The 17,478-nt window shown below is 37.4% G+C and overlaps 1 protein-coding gene across 6 annotated transcripts in view; it reads left to right on the top strand.

Moving 5' to 3' along the window:
* tbc1d1 (TBC1 (tre-2/USP6, BUB2, cdc16) domain family, member 1) overlaps positions 1-17,478 on the top strand; it is a 111,298-nt gene that overhangs the window by 49,894 nt on the left and 43,926 nt on the right. For all 6 annotated transcript variants that reach the window (XM_067441848.1, XM_067441847.1, XM_067441849.1 and 3 more), the window contains 2 exons: positions 11,563-11,859; positions 12,426-12,620. In XM_067441848.1, the coding sequence (XP_067297949.1) occupies positions 11,563-11,859; positions 12,426-12,620 (492 nt within the window). The remainder of the gene's footprint in view (positions 1-11,562; positions 11,860-12,425; positions 12,621-17,478) is intronic.

Genomic DNA, 17,478 nt, shown 5'->3' on the forward strand with positions numbered 1-17,478 from the left:
ATACAGTAAAATGACTTGTAAATAAATACAGTAATAGTCAGGGTCACTCTGAACAAATATCAACTGACAGAATGAGCAAACCTATGAAGGAAATATTTTTATGAATTTTTGAAAATTGGACAGTGTTTGAATTCACTTTTGGTTTTTTGCTGAGTTTGACTGTACTTTTCTCCAAAACTATACAGTAAAATGACTTGTAAATAAATACAGTAATAGTCAGGGTCACTCTGAACAAATATCCATTGACAGAATGAGCAAACCTATGAAGGAAAGATTTTTATGATTTTTTGAATATTGGACTGTAAGTGCTTAAATGACTGTTGGGGCGAGTTTGACTGTACTTTTCTCAAAAATTATACAGTAAAATGACTTGTAAATAAATACAGTAATAGTCAGGGTCACTCTGAACAAATATCAACTGACAGAATGAGCAAACCTATGAAGGAAAGATTTTTATGATTTTTTGAATATTGGACTGTAAGTGCTTAAATGACTGTTGGGGCGAGTTTGGCTGTACTTTTCTCAAAAATTATACAGTAAAATTACTGGTAAATAAATACAGTAATAGTCAGGGTCACTCTGAACAAATATCAACTGACAGAATGAGCAAACCTATGAAGGAAAGATTTTTATGATTTTTTGAATATTGGACTGTAAGTGCTTAAATGACTGTTGGGGCGAGTTTGACTGTACTTTTCTCCAAAACTATACAGTAAAATGACTTGTAAATAAATACAGTAATAGTCAGGGTCACTCTGAACAAATATCAATTGACAGAATGAGCAAACCTATGAAGGAAAGATTTCTATGATTTTTTTGAAAATTGAACAGAGCAAGTGCTTGTATAAATTATGTATAAAAAGTAACATTAATGATGTATGATAATTAACATGAATATTAACATTATTAATAGTAATGAATGTATAATAATTAATATATAATACATATAAAACATTAAAATAAAAAACATGAATACAATTAAAATTAATACATTATGACTAATAATTAATGTTCAGCATATACAAACATTAAAAAAGTAACATTAATTTAGATATAAGGATGAATAACATTAATTAATAGTAATAATATATGTATATATATATATATATATATATTTAAACAAGCATTTTTTTTACTTTTTGCTAATAATTTTTTTTTTTCTTTTTCTTTTTTCCCAGTTTTTAATTTTGTTTTATTTGTTTTATGTGTAGCACTTTGGGATTGTTTTTAACTATGAAAAGGGCTTTACAAATAAAATATATTATATATATATATATATATATATATATATATATATATATATATATATATATATATATATATATATATATATATATATATATATATATATATATATAATACAATTTAAATTAATAAATGTATAATAATTAATGTATAGCGTATACCAACATAAAAAAATGAACATTAATGATGTATTATTTTAACATGAATATTAACAAATTCATTGTAATAATAATAATATATAATTATTATTATAATATAGCCTATAAAACATTAAAATCATAGTAATATAATTAATAGTAATACATTATGCATAATAATTCATATATTATACTTAACTATGAATTAAAATAAAAAGTAATAACAATAAAATTAATAAGTTATGTATAGTAATTAATGTATAGTATAAGAAAACATTACAATCAAAAAGTTATAAAAATAAAAATAAATTACGTATAATAATTAATGTATAGCATATGCAAACATTAAAATAAAAATAAGTCATGTTTATTTAAAACATTAAATTGTATTTTCTGTGTCCTAATAAGATGAAAAATGATGGTCTTACTCTTTTTAGGGACAAATGCAAAAGTATAAATGAAACGCCTTTATTACAGAGTCTTTAAAACCATTTTGACCGCTTCCAGCACCCATACCGTAAGAGCACTATTAGACGCGCATACAAAAAAAAAGGGCGGCTGGCTTGACCGTGTATTTTCGAAGCGCGGCTGGCTTGACCGCAGTAAAATAATGCTTTATGTATGGTTCTGACGTGCACTACAACAGCGATAATAAAAGAAAACATGGGCAAAACGGTCTATATTTGTAAACTGTGTTCAATGCATGCGAGTGCTGCCGTATGACCAGTCCTTTTCGCCATCATCACTCAGTATATTCGCCAGAAGACGCGAATGAGAACCCGCAGTGAGAGAAGATCTGTCTCTGTGCGCAGCGCGCGCACGTCTCACAGCGCGCAAATATTGAGTTCTTTCAAGTCTTGCGTTTGAACGGATAAACTCACACAAAAAGTATGTCAACATGTCGATCTTGATGAGTATCCATCAGACAGTCTATATCCCTTAAGAGAACTTTATACAGTTGAGAAAGACGATGCATATCTCTGTATTAGGTCTTAAAGGGGCAGTAGCCTTTACTGCTGTCTGTCAAACAAAAGATAAGGACTCACTCACTGCTCTTGATTGAATAGCTGGTTATAGCTACTTAATTAATTGAATTCATAAAAACAACTTTTTGCTTTTTAATATTCAAATGCACTAGTCTATATCACCAGATGCGTTGGTCTGGCAAGAAGTGCAAGCCACTTCAGAGACACAGATAGTTGCGTGTTCTGAGTTAACACAATCGAGCATAAAAATAAGAAACCTATCACGGGAAAATACTAAAATGGGAAGACAGCGGGAAAAGAGCTAAAATACGTGAGAAACCCAGAAAAAAAGGGAGGGTTGACAGCTTTGAGTCAATGACAGCTAGCTGGTGGTTGGACCCTTTTCTTAAAGAATGCACCTGAAATTTATGCAATAAACATGTTTTTGACAAATATTTCAATTTGTTTGTTGTCTATATAGCCTGCAATTAGCCTACACGCCCGAAGGCACGGCTTGAAGACCCAGTCAGTGATGTCACGATATGCCAATTTGTCTAAATTCATACCTACGTAATCACCATCACCAAAAATGTACTTTTTTTTTTTGTATTAAAATTTGAAAAAAAAAAATATAGACCTACCTACCGACCCTTTTTTAAAAAATTTTTACTGTTACTGCAAACCAAAATATTTTTAAGGATGGCCTGATGAGTCAGTATTCATCACAGTATCCTGTTCTCATATCCTGAAATTCTGATGATCAGGCCCAACCGATTTTACATAAACATGCACACACTTTGACTCACATTAGTGCATTCTGAATCAGACCCATGCAGGCACATAAAAAAGAAAATGCTTTGATATCTACACTCAAGGTAACACATGCACTGGATTGGTTTCTGACCAGTGGCAGTGCTCTAATAAAAAGCGCTCATTCAGAAACCTTCAGCTGTGCGATTGCTTTGATGGCCTTTTGAAGAGTTCTTTAGCTGATCCTGTTACTCCACATCTACATCTGATAATTGAGAGTTTAGTACTTTTAAACCAGTGCATTCACAGTACCAACTATACTTGTTAATGGCATTCTCTTTTCTAATTGACTAGTCACCCTCTTTCCCTGTGTGTATTGTGTATATATAATGAACTGTGGCCACAAAACATATTTGCTCACTTTAAGCCACAATTAAAAAATCTAACTAAGTTGCATCTGCAAACAAATGATGCAAGAGCTTTTCTCAGAACTAATGTCACTTTTATCCATTTTCACCCAAGGTCATTTGTTGTAACATTTAAGAAGGAGAAGGTATCCAATTTGTGTCTTCATTTTGAACAGAATATATTGTTTTACGAAATGCAACAAATGTTTTTCTTAAATGCCACTTGCTTTTTTGTTGTCTTCAGGAGTTCTTAATGCTTTGATTAGTCAGCTAGTTACTCATGCAACTTCCTTTGTAATGTTGTGATATTTTTGTAATGCTGTCATTTGTGTGTTTTTAAAGGCAACGTAAGCATCATATGTCCACCAACCGGATTCTTGCAAATCTGAGCATGCAAAATGATTCACTGGCAGAGAATGGCTGGTCTGGGGTCCTTAACTACCATAGTGCGATGCATCGTTGAAGAAATCAACTAGCTAGTCACGACTGTTTCCTAAAACCGTATCGTCGCAAATTTGTCGTTCAGCCATGGTGGTTATTGATGTCACGCAGGTGGTGGAGTGATAAATTATTTTAACTGAGATCGAATTAAATGCCAGTTTTTTTGCTAAAGGTACAGACATGGCATCTAAGGACTTTCTCTTGTTTTCCCCAGTTATTTAGCTTTATTTACAATCATATTATTTTTCTTAAGTAGGCCTATAGAGCATGCACGCACATGCGCACTCTTCAAAAACAGTGCTTTAAATCTAAAGAAATAAATTACATTTGTATATTATTGGACAGGCCTATTCGAAATGAAAGATATAAATTGTACTGAATGCCAGCTTGCTTATTTTGCTCAAGATTTTTCAAATCCACATGCCATACAAAAAAGAATATGCTTTTAACTATAGGCCAAGAACTGTCTTCCAACCTTACAACTTTGCGAGGTTGTTTGCGAATGTTCGGTGAAACTATATGTTCGGGAAACACAGACCCATGTGCTGATAATGACAGAATATTTGACAATAGGTGGCTTACTATGCTTTTGGGAAATGCACCCCTGATTGTTTTCTGATATGCAAGAAAAGTGAGGGCCATTCCCCATTTTTTGCTCTTTACAGAGAGCATGTGAAAAAAATCAACAAAATCGGTTACAGCATCTTTATCTGGGACATGTCCAAGTTTCGGGGCCACTGCACATTCAGCATTCCATTACTAGTTCAAGTACTACTACATAGTACACTGTTTGACCCCTTGGTAATGTGTATGACCCATGAAAGACTATCAAAAGAGGTGGCAATATCATACTTTTATAGCTACTGAATGAGAATACAAGACTTAGTAAATTGTGTTGGAAATACACTGAATTTCTGGTCACATGCCTGTACCATTCAGTGCTTATGAAACAACTCCAAATTGAGCTTGTACTAATAGCCTGAGGTATTTTCCCAATGTTCGCCCAATGTTTTCTCCTGGGCCAGCCTGTTTGACTTTTTGTTTTTTCTATGGATGTTGTTGAAATAGACTTTGACTTAGCTCTGCATACCAGTGAATTAAGATTTGATTAGCAGAAAAATGAACGACATACTCTTTTGGTGACCATTTTTGCTGTAGTCTGTTGGTGAACTAGATCTGAAATAGTATGTTTTTAATACCATGAATTGTCTTGATAAATATAAGTACATGGGTGTGCCTGCCGTGCCGTGATGGCATAAATACACTGTAAACACGTTATCCAATTAACACATAAGTGCTCCTGACTTGTTCAACCACTGCCTGTTGAGAATGACAAAATGCACAACCTTTGCAACTGAATATCTGTTTTTTAGCCTTGTTTAAAATAGGATTTTTGAAAAATATCTACAGTCCCAGCCCTTAAATACCTGAAATGCTCCAGTAGCTTCACTCTTTTTAGTATCAAGGGAAATATCTATAGAGTAGTATTGCTTTGTTAGTGCGGAATAGCCTTTCTGCAAAGGAATGTAACTCTGTTATGCTGTTATGCATACTTAAACAACTTTTTGTTGTCCCATTATTTCTCTCATGGACAGGAACGATGCATGAAATTGTCTGGTGAAGGTGTATTCTATTACTTACAAAAGTAATCAGATAATTTTCAATCTTATAAAGCATAAAAAGCAACTGATGAACCCAGGCCTGGGTCTTATGGCCAACAAAAAACAAAACAAATTATCACAATAAAGTTTTTCATACAAGTCAATATCAATAATTTTCATGATAAATGTCAAATCTTTATTTCTTTCAAGTTTAAAGGCAGATTTTTGCTCCTATGTTGTAGAAACTAGACAGTAAATTATGGTTTCTTTTAAAATTTTCTTTTAAACTCTTTACACTTTTCCAGTCACTTTTCCATAACAAAATAAATATATAAATAACAGGTGATTATCGTTTTTCAAATCATGATACGGGTGTGTGCTGTCTGACTAAGAGGCATATCTTCAGTACATTTTGCAGTGCAGTCTGCCATTAATATTACATGTCTTAGAAATGCACATTTGACAGTAGCTTGGGTTAACTGTAGTAGCAGCTTAAGTTAGGATTGTCATTAATAAAAACAAATACATCTGTAAAAATTGTTACAACCTTATTTCTATAAAGAAACATTTAACTATTCTGACCATTTGAGCTTTATTAAAATAAATCATTGGTCTTCCATAGTAGCATACACATGGTAACCACAGTTAAAACCACACACATAGCACCTCAACCCCATGTTAAAATACTGTAGTTATATTCCATAACTCCTTTAATACATTTAATACATGTTTACATTAATAATAAAATAGAATTTGATATGAATATCCCACATTTCTGCCTCAATAACAAGGTGCAGTTAATGTTTCTATATTGAAGCCATCGTAAATGATGGCAATTTGTAGATTGAAAAACCATAATCAGTTCAGTGGTTACTTGACTGGGTGCGTTTACATGCACACCAGTGAACTGATAACTCAAAAAATCTGCTTATTAAAATAACCAGTTTTCCCCGTTTACATGCACACCATTAAACTGACAATGCAAGTAACCCACGTTTACATGACTTTATTAATAAACCGGGTTATTATGTAGTGACCTCAAAAATAATAATGTCCGTATATCTGAGTTTTTCAAATGTTACGTCAGTTGTGATGTTAAATAAAGCGTGCACTGTGTCAGCGGGAGATTACGGCTCATATTATCTCTCATGCAGTTACAGATGCAGCGTTTTGACTGAAGCTCTTTTACTTCTATTGCATGAGAAGAAAACACAACTTTACAGTTTTCTGGGTCTTAAAAGAGTCTGCGTTTGTGATATATGGTGATATATGTCCTTATTTCATGCAAAACACTAGCTCGCTCTGTCTGTAAGTTTGTGTTTTTGTCACCTATCACGCATGCGCGCGTCAATAAGCCGAGAGAAAGCAGGTTAATGCGTTTACATGCAGCACGAAATCGAGGTAAGAGGCAAAAAACTACCTGTCCCGACCGGTTTATGCTTACGGCGTTTATGACCTTACTCCAATAAAAGAAAACGGGCTACAGCGTTTACATGACCATGTTCATTGTCGGCTTATTAGGCATAATCAGCTTAAGAACGTGCATGTAAACGCACCCACTGAGACAGATCGGCGAGTAAACTCATGTGCTCTAGGAAGTTGGCGTTTGAACTTTGAGCCCAGCAAATAAATGGTCCGGGTTGTGCAGTTCATTATGCGAATCACGAATATGACTTCCATACCAGATCGGTTGGGTCCCGGGTTAACAACAACCGCCATCAGTGCCGCTGACCTACAGGGCACTGGTGGAAATTGGGCTACTGTTAGTCAAAGAAGGAGAGGAGGAAAGTGTGTTAGAGGAGGAAGGCGTATCCATAGGCAGAGAGAGAAGAGGAAAGGCAGGTGTTTAGGACTTAAAGCAGGGACTTTAAATGTTGGTACAATGACAGGTAAAGGCAGAGAACTGGTAAATATGATGCAGAGGAGGAAAGTTGACATTCTGTGTGTCCAGGAGACCAGGTGGAAAGGGAGCCAGGCTAGAAGCATTGGAGCAGGGTTTAAACTGTTTTATAATGGAGTGATCCTAAAGGAGGAGTTTGTGAAGAATGTTCTGGAGGTAAAGAGAGTGTCAGATAGGTTGATGAGTCTGAAGCTGGATATTGACGGTGTGATGTTGAATGTTGTTAGTGCCTATGCTCCACAAGTAGGTTGTAAGCAAGATGAGAAACAGATTCTGGAGCGAGTTGGAGGAAGTGATGCAGACTGTTTCCAAAGGTGAGAGAGTAGTGAAAGGGGCAGATTTGAATGGACATGTTGGGGAAGGAAATAGTGGGGACGAGGAAGTGATGCGCAGGTTTGGTTTCAGAAAAGGAACCCAGAAGGACAGAGGTTGGTAGACTTTGCTAAAAGTATGGAGATGGCTGTGGTGAACACGTACTTTCAAAAGAGGCAGGTACACAGGGTGACATATAAGAGTGGTGGCAGGAGCACACAAGTGGACTATATCTTATGTAGACGCTGTAATCTGATGGAAATTAGCGATTGTAAAGTAGTGGTAGGTGAGAGTGTAGCTAGACAGCATAGGATGGTGGTGTGTAAGACGACGACTGGTGGTGAGGAAGATGAAGAGAGTAAAGGCAGAGCAGAAGACAAAGTGGTGGAAGTTGGAAAAGGATCTGTGTGGTTTTCAGGGAGGAGCTGAGACAAGCTTTAGGTGGTCAAGAAGGGCTTCCAGAGGACTGGACTCCTACAGCCAAAGTGATCAGGGAGACAGGTAGAAAGGTGCTAGGTGTGTCATCTGGAAGGAGGAAAGAAGACAAGGAGACTTGGTGGTGGAATGAGGAAGTCCAGGAGAGTATCCAGAGGAAGAGGTTAGCTAGGAAGAAGTGGGACAGTGTAGGGCTGCACGATTAATCGTATTTTAATCGTGATAACTATCTGCTTCTGTCAATGGATTTTAAATAATCCTCACGATATTGGTCCGCTCGTTGTTTATTCTTAAAATGTGTTTTTTCTTTGGGGTTTGCGTTGATAACAAGCCTCCACTAGCAGTCATGCTTGTGGTTGCCAGGTACAAAGTTATACTTTCTTCCCAGTGTTTACTTAATCTGTGCAATCTGGCAACCCTATGATTTATGATTTGTAAAGTGTTTGGTCTTTTAATATTACTGTCAGTGCATTAAGCCACATTAAGCATTTTTCACATTAAAGGGTTAGTTCACCCAAAAATGAAATTTCTTTCATTAATGACTCACCCCAATGTCGTTCCACACCCGTAAGACCTCTGTTGAGGTCAATGCTGAATAAAGTCGTATTTCTTTTAATTTTTGGACCAAAATGTATTGTTGACACTTTAAAAGTTTGAGTCTAACTAACCAACTGATGCCACATATGGACTACTTTGATGATGTTTTCATTACCTTCTGGACGTGGACAGCAAGTGGGCATACATTTACATTCAAAGGACAGAAAGGCCTCGGACTTAATCTAAAATATCTTAAACTGTGTTCCGAGGATGAACGGAGGTCTTACGGGTGTGTAACGACATTGCGGTGAGTCATTAATGAAAGAAATTTCATTTTTGGTTGAACTAACCCTTTAAGCGTTTTAGAATGTCCCCAGCCACAGACATTTTTTTATATCATTGTTCTTTTCTTTAAGAATTTGCAGGGCAATCTGAATATGGTTTGTCTCATTTGCAAACAAGTTGTGTTGCTTTAAAAATCTAATGTGAATACAGATTACAAAGTTTGCGTTCACCAAAACCATGTGTTTTGTATTGATTTACCATCTAGCGAAGTTATCATAGTTGGTTAAATGAAGTCGGTGTGCCAACTAAAAGCCTTTTGGGTGAAGAGTAGGTTGGTAAACAACGTTACCCTTTTTGACAGAATAATCATGATCAATAATCGTGATTATGATTTCGAGCAAAATAATCGTTATTATCATTTTTACCACTATCGTGCAGCCCTAGGACAGTGAGAGGACAGAGGAAAGTAGACAGGAATATAGGGTGATGCAGCGTGAGGTTAAGATAGAGGTGGCAAAGGCCAAACAGAAAGAGTATGAGGACACGTATGCAAGGTTAGATAGTAAGGAGTTGAGAGGGATGTGTATCGGTTGGCGAGGCAGAGGGATAGAGAAGGAAAGGATGTGCAGCAGGTTAGAGTGATTAAAGATAGAGATGGAAATGTTTTGACAGGTGACAGGAGGGTGAGGGAAAGATGGAAGGAGTACTTTGAGGAACTGATGAATGAGGAAAATGACAGGGAGAGAAGAGTTGTAGAGGTAAATATTGTTGACCAGGAAGTAGAAAGTATTAGCAAGGGTGAAGTTAGGAGAGCTTTAAAGAGGATGAAGAAAGGAAAGGCAGTTGGTCCTGATGAACTTAAAAAATTAGCATATCATGAAAAGGTTCTCTAAACGAGCTATTAACCTAATAATCTGAATCAACTAATTGACTCTAAACACCTGCAAAAGATTCCTGAGGCTTTTAAAAACTCCCAGCCTGGTTCATTACTCAAAACCGCAATCATGGGTAAGACTGCCGACCCGACCCTGTCCAGAAAGCCATCATTGACACCCTCAAGCGAGAGGGTAAGACACAGAAAGAAATTTCTGAACGAATTGGCTGTTCCCAGAGTGCTGTATCAAGGCACCTCAGTGGGAAGTCTGTGGGAAGGAAAAAGTGTGGCAAAAAACGCTGCACAATGAGAAGAGGTGACCGGACCCTGAGGAAGATTGTGGAGAAGGACCGATTCCAGACCTTGGGGGACCTGCGGAAGCAGTGTACTGAGTCTGGAGTAGAAACATCCAGAGCCACCTTGCACAGGCGTGTGCAGGAAATGGGCTACAGGTGCCGCATTCCCCAGGTCAAGCCACTTTGGGCTACAGAGAAGCAGCACTGGACTGTTGCTCAGTGGTCCAAATTACTTTTTTTGGATGAAAGCAAATTTTGCATGTCATTCGGAAATCAAGGTGCCAGAGTCTGGAGGAAGACTGGGGAGAAGGAAATGCCAAAATGCCTGAAGTCCAATGTCAAGTACCCACAGTCAGTGATGGTCTGGGGTGCCATGTCAGCTGCTGGTGTTGGTCCACTGTGTTTTATCAAGGGCAGGGTCAATGCAGCTAGCTTTCAGGAGATTCTGGAGCACTTCATGCTTCCATCTGCTGAAAAGCTTTATGGAGATGAAGATTTCGTTTTTCAGCACGACCTGGCACCTGCTCACAGTGCCAAAACCACTGGTAAATGGTTTACTGACCATGGTATTACTGTGCTCAATTGGCCTGCCAACTCTCCTGACCTGAACCCCATAGAGAATCTGTGGGATATTGTGAAGAGAAAGTTGAGAGACGCAAGACCCAACACTCTGGATGAGCTTAAGGCCGCTATCGAAGCATCCTGGGCCTCCATAACACCTCAGCAGTGCCACAGGCTGATCGCCTCCATGCCACGCCGCATTGAAGCAGTCATTGCTGCAAAAGGATTAAAGACCAAGTATTGAGTGCATAACTGAACATAATTATTTGAAAGTCGACTTTTTATATTAAAAACACTTTTCTTTTATTGGTCGGATGAAATATGCAATTTTTTTGAGATTTTCATTTCATGAGGAATTTTGGGTTTTCATGAGCTGTATGCCAAAATCATAGGTATTAAAACAATAAAAGACCTGAAATATTTCAGTTGGTGTGCAATGAATCTAAAATATTTGAAAGTTTAATTTTTATCATTACATTATGGAAAATAATGAACTTTTATCACATATGCTAATTTTTTTAGAAGGACCTGTAGTAATTCACAATGTAAAAATGCACCATGTATGACTTCTAGGAGTTTTTATAATTTAACAAAGTATAATTTTTATAATCATCCTAGCTTCTAAGAATATTGTGAGGATATGGAAGTGTGAGTTTATGGTCTATCATGTTTCTCAGATTGATTTTTTTTTTTTTTAGAGTATGGCTGACTGAAGATAGAGCATACAGTTGCAATGGTGGCTGAACATTTTTGTGATGCATATTGGTGACTTCAGAAGTGACTTCATCCTTTTTCTCTTTCACATCTGTCCTCCAGGTTCCAGAGATCATCAGCACTCTCAGGCAGGCTGGCAAAAGTTCTGCCCGACAAGAAGACACTACCTCATCTCTGCCTAGCAACGATCAGCCAGATGCCTCCTGCTCCACAGCAACGACAGTCGATGCAGCAACAGCCTTTGCTAAGAAGTTTGAAGTGCTGTTTTGTGGGCGAGTGGTGGTGGCCCACAAGAAAGCGCCACCCGCACTGATAGATGAGTGTATTGAGAAGTTTGGACGTGTCAGCGTCACAGGCTCACTTGCAGCAGGCATCAGGCGGGCGTTCTCACTCAATCAGGTTACACTCAAATTTAGTTTTTTTCGATTCTAAACATAATGCTAGATTGTGGTTATACTACTATATTAAACTTTGTGCACCAGTTTTTTATTTTTTATTTAACTGATGTAGAAAATACTTTTGTTATGTGAATGTGATTTTGCATAAGCGCATTAAAAATGCAATAATTATTGTTATTATTATAAAATAATTGTAGGGTTTTCTATCTGTTCAAATCTTGCAAAAAATATGCAACTCAATCAAAAACTGCAATAATTAAATAAACATCCCTCCCCACAGTTTATTGACTTACTTGTCTAGTCAGTATATTATTACAAATATTATATTTTATTATTAATGCAATATAATATTTTTGATTTATTATATAATTTAAAATGTCTACTTTTAATATGTATATTATATACATTTTCACCACTCTCTTGACCATTTTGAAATGTTAAAGGAACACCCACATATCTAAATGTATGAAAAAAGTTGAATAAGCCCTATTTCTAAAAACAGTAATGTGTTCCTTTAAATATTTAAGTAAGTTTTGACCTTAACAGATAATTGTGTTTCACTTCCAGGTGGTCAATGGAACAAACGAGGGAGCAGATGGAGGAGGAAAACGACCTCTATTTTTCAAAAGAGATCAAAGTTTTCCATTTCTGCAAGCATTGGATGAGAATGGCTTATCACCGGAGCTCCAGCGACGAGCTGCCGATGGAGCCACTGGGGTCCAACCCACTAGCCTACAGGAAAACAGAACCATGCTGTTCACGGTGAGACACACACACACACACGCATGCACATGCACATGCACGCAAGTATAAACAATAGAACCAGAGGTAGGACTGTCGATATAATCCAAAAGTACTAATCTTTATATAATAGGCGTGTGCTGCTTATGAGTATATTTGAAATGCCAAGTAGTGTTTTACCATCAGCATTCAGCAAATACACATTTATATAATTTAAACAAATCCGTGAATATCTAATAAACATTTAATTTCACAAACCTTGCAGATTTAGTCGAATCCAGCTGTCAGATGTTCTGAAGGGTGCATTTGTAGCCTGCAAGAATGTGTTACTCTGTGTGTTGGTCGCTCTGTGTGAATTGCATGTGGACAGGAGAAAAGTTCAGCTTCACTGGAGTTGCGCAATCAACAAACTTTAAATCCTTGATTTTAAACTATGCTGTGTTATATTCAGTTGACCACTATGTCATTCATGTCATTTTCACTATGTGCTGTATGTAAAATTATTGTCTTTATTTGAAAAAAAAAAAAAAACCCAGTGCGCACCCGCACACACTTACCTGATTACTGTGTGCCTTGTTGGTTACAGTACTTCCTTTTTATTCATATTTCAAACTGTTTCTCTATTTGTGAAAAATACTGTATTACGATTACAGAATCAAGAAGTTGCAATCTAAAATAAGTCTGTTTAATTTGAAGACTTGTAACTTGTTTTCAAATTATTTATTTCTAATTTATTCAATATTAATTCAAATATATATATACACTCACCTAAAGGATTATTAGGAACACCTGTTCAATTTCTCATTAATGCAATTATCTAATCAACCAATCACATGCCAGTTGCTACGATGCATTTAGGGGTGTGGTCCTGGTCAAGACAATCTCGTGAACTCCAAACTGAATGTCAGAATGGGAAAGAAAGGTGATTTAAGCAATTTTGAGCATGGCATGGTTGTTGGTGCCAGACTTTTAACGACCACAGAGAGTCGGGCACTCGGTTTAACGTCTCATCTGAAAGACGGTGCTCTTTGACAGTATAGTGTCCCCATCACTATACTGGGGTGTTATGACCCACACAGACCCCAGGGTGAGCACCCCCTGCTGGCCTCACTAACACCTCTACCAGCAGCTACCTGGTTTTCCCAGTTGGTCTCCCATCCAGGTACTGACCAGGCTCAGCCCTGCTTAGCTTCAGTGAGAAACCATTCTTACACTACGTTCACACCAAACGCGAATTGAGCGTCAAAATCGTGTCTACTGTGTCTAGTTTGGCGTGTGAACATTTTTTTGAATCCATTCGCGCGTCCGCAGCTAATTGGATGCGCGTAGAAATCGAGCATTTGAAGCGAAATAGATGCGCGTTAAAGGCGCTCCAGGTGAAATATATTAAGCATTAACAGCCACACGTGGTTCAGCCAACGCACTACCTGGATTATCTTCACTGCATGTATATAAAATATAATGTTATGAAACTTCACTTTGCCCTCAGTCAAAATGATTTGGTAGGCAACAATAGATTAATTGGACCAAAGATCGGCCATTAGATGTACACAATACGACGTATATGTCTTGTTTAACCTCTACATAGACATCCGAACCAGCGGAAAACGCTAGAAGGACTGGCCGAGGAAAGGCTGCTCTCGCCGGGGTTAATGAGCGCTGAGCGCCCGGAGATTGCCTGGATCTCACAACTCCAAAAACGCAAGAGTGTTCTTTTTAAATAGGCTCTGTCTATGAGTAAAACATCCTAGGTAAACCACATATTTTAGCTTTAAACAACTACATTATCAACTGAAAAGCATTAAACCTACATTTAGTGACAAAATATCAGTATTTTTTAATTATATGCAGAGTTTATCATCACGTGGCAGCAGCAAGCAGGCTCCTCATTGGTTAACGCGGTGCGAATTGACGGCAAAGTTCAAAATTTTCAACTCGGGCGTAGACGCGAATTCGCCTCAAACTTGTGAATGCACAAAAAGCGGCACTCGTGCAAGACGCTCAATTCGCTTCAAATTTGCGTTTTTCGCGCGAATGAGGCGGAATCGCGTCCATCGCACCGCACGAAACGCGTTTATAGCGCCGCAGGACCTCCAGACGCACGTCAACGCGCCTTTCCATTGACTTAACATGACTTAACATTCGCTCCAGACGCTCTATTCGCGTTTGGTGTGAACGTACCTTTAGGCTACAGGGTGATGTGGCTGCTGGTTACAAAGAGTTCACTGTACTAAAATGGCCCCCACAGTCACCAGATCTCAACCCAATAGAGCATCTTTTGGATGTGGTGGAACGGGAGCTTCGTGCCCTGGATGTGCATCCCACAAATCTCCATTAACTGCAAGATGCTATCCTATCAATATGGGCCAACATTTCTAAAGAATGCTTTCAGCACCCTGTTGAATCAATGCCACGTGGAATTAAGGCAGTTCTGAAGGCGAAAGGGGGTCAAACACAGTATTAGTATGGTGTTGCTTCCTAATAATCATTTAGGTGAGTGGAAATGATCAATATATATCAGCTTTATATCGGCCATCTGCATTCTGCTTTCGGCATTGACCATCAAAAACCAATATGGGTCGACTACTACTAATACTCCTTTGCTGAGGTTACTAAGCATTCACAGGGTCACAAAGAAGAACAGCTCTTATGCCTTTGTTAGCCCTGACCTTTTTTTTGTGTTCTTTTGTGAATCACATCTAAATCCGTTTCACACTGACCTTTTCACATAAAATCTGCTTTCCTAACATAATCCACAAAACAGATTTTAGTTGATATGCTTTCTTTTTTCATAAGAAATACGATTCAAGATTATATGATGATTCTTCCAAAAAATGCATAGACATTACTTGAACATGTAAGCAACATCAACAAAAAAGCACAACATTATGCCTTAAGCCATGCGCAAAACCTTTTTGAAAGTCTGCTAAATGCTTCCGAAGAAGCTCTCGTCATCTTAATATTTCTCTGTGGAGATATGGCACACAACTAAACATTTTGTAGTGTGTGTTCAGTGGTGTTGTCAACATGACTTGTGGTAATTGTGACGCTTGTGAGAGTGTGTGAGAGGTTTGTGTGCACGCATGTATATGCATGCATGGACATTTGTGCAGGTGTGATCTGTATTTATGGTCATTTTTTTGAGTCATGCTATGAGGCAATTCCCCTACCTCTTTCTTTATCGTCCGTGTATTCTCTCTCTTTTTCTCTCACTTGAATTCCATGTTCCTTTCTCTCAAGTGGAGTATGGATGATGGTATGTCAGTGTTGTAGCCTGAAGCATATATAGATTCTCATTAAACAAGTCCGTGCTAAAATCTTCACTGCTTCGATTCACACAAATCTGTACTCCTGCAGTGGCCTGTACGTATTTGTACAAATTAATCACACTTAAAATGTATGGATGTCTTTGCATTAGGTCACAAAATATCAAACCAATTAGCATTTGTTTTAGTGAAATATAGTCCACTTCAAATAAAAAACATTTCACAAAAAGAACTACTGTCCAAAATTTGGAGTCTGTAGTATTTTTTGAAGAAGCCTTTTATGCTCACAAAGGCAGCTTGTATTAGTAATGTAGTTAAATATTATTTCAATTTACCCCTCAATTAACTGTTGTAATATATTTTGAAATAAAATGTATTCCTGCGCAGGTCTGTGCATCAAATGCCTTTTTGCAATATGCTGTTGCACGCAACTATCAGAAACAGAAACATTTTTGGAAACCGTTGGGTAGCAGACCTCTAAAATAGATGTTTAGCTGGCTGGTGATTTTATTAGGCAAAGCAACAATACACAAGAATTTGCTCACTTATATTGTTATGGTTTGGCCCAAAAGCACACAGAGTTAAAATGTGAATTGTGCTGTGTAATTTTTTTGTTAAAAGATACGCACTGCAAGATCTGATCAGCACTTCCTGTTTCTCTGACTGACTGGAAGCAGTCAGCTCCTCAGCAGGAAATTACATAGCAACAAAGGAGCATCACAGTTGGCAATTTTAAAATAATGACTGAATTGCCTGCAGAAGCAGCCTCTGTATTATGAAGTTGCATTGTGGTCACTCTGTTCCAGTTTTATTTGTTTGTTCTTTTCTTGATAAGGAAGTCACATTGAATGTGTGGTGATGTGTTTGCTTCTGTGTAATTTAAAAACATTCATCAGTAATCCATAGGGGAAGCACAATTTGTGTTTTTAACATTCTCTACTAAAGTTGTGAAGTCAGTGATCCTATTCATAGTGATAGGATAGAATTTCCCCATAAATCAAAGCAGTGTTTCCTGTACTTTATCGAGTGGCTGTGCTGTAAGATGTGAGTTTGAATTGAATTTATTATTTTATAGGACCCAGTCACTTTCATCACAAAGACAACACAAGTTTGCTGGCTGCACGTAGAAAACACACAGCATTACTAGTGTTTGATTAACAAATGATTTCAGTTGTGAATCAAAGTGGTTTCTGAATGAACAAATGACACTTACTGACTTGATTTTTATGAGTTTTGATTCAGTAAATGGTATTTTGATTAACCTAAAGTACTATTGTTTTTTTTTTCAGTATATACACCGATCAGGCATAACATTAAGTAAAGTGAATAACATGGATTATCTATTTATCATGGCACCTGCTAATGGGTGGGATATATTAGGCAGCAAGTGAAAAATGTGTCCTCAAAGTTGGTTAGTTAGAAGCAGGAAAAATGGGCTAGTATAAGTAAAGATTTGAGCAAATTTGGCAAGGGCCAAATTGTGATGGCTAGATGACTGGGTCAGGGCATCTCCAAAACTACAGCTCTTATGGGGTGTTCCAGGTATGCAGTGGTCAGTATCAAATGTGGTCATGGGTGGAGGGTCATGGGTGGTGATGCACGTGGGGAGCGAA

This window comes from Pseudorasbora parva, chromosome 4 (genome assembly GCF_024679245.1).
Source record: "Pseudorasbora parva isolate DD20220531a chromosome 4, ASM2467924v1, whole genome shotgun sequence".
Classification (NCBI taxonomy): domain Eukaryota; kingdom Metazoa; phylum Chordata; class Actinopteri; order Cypriniformes; family Gobionidae; genus Pseudorasbora; species Pseudorasbora parva.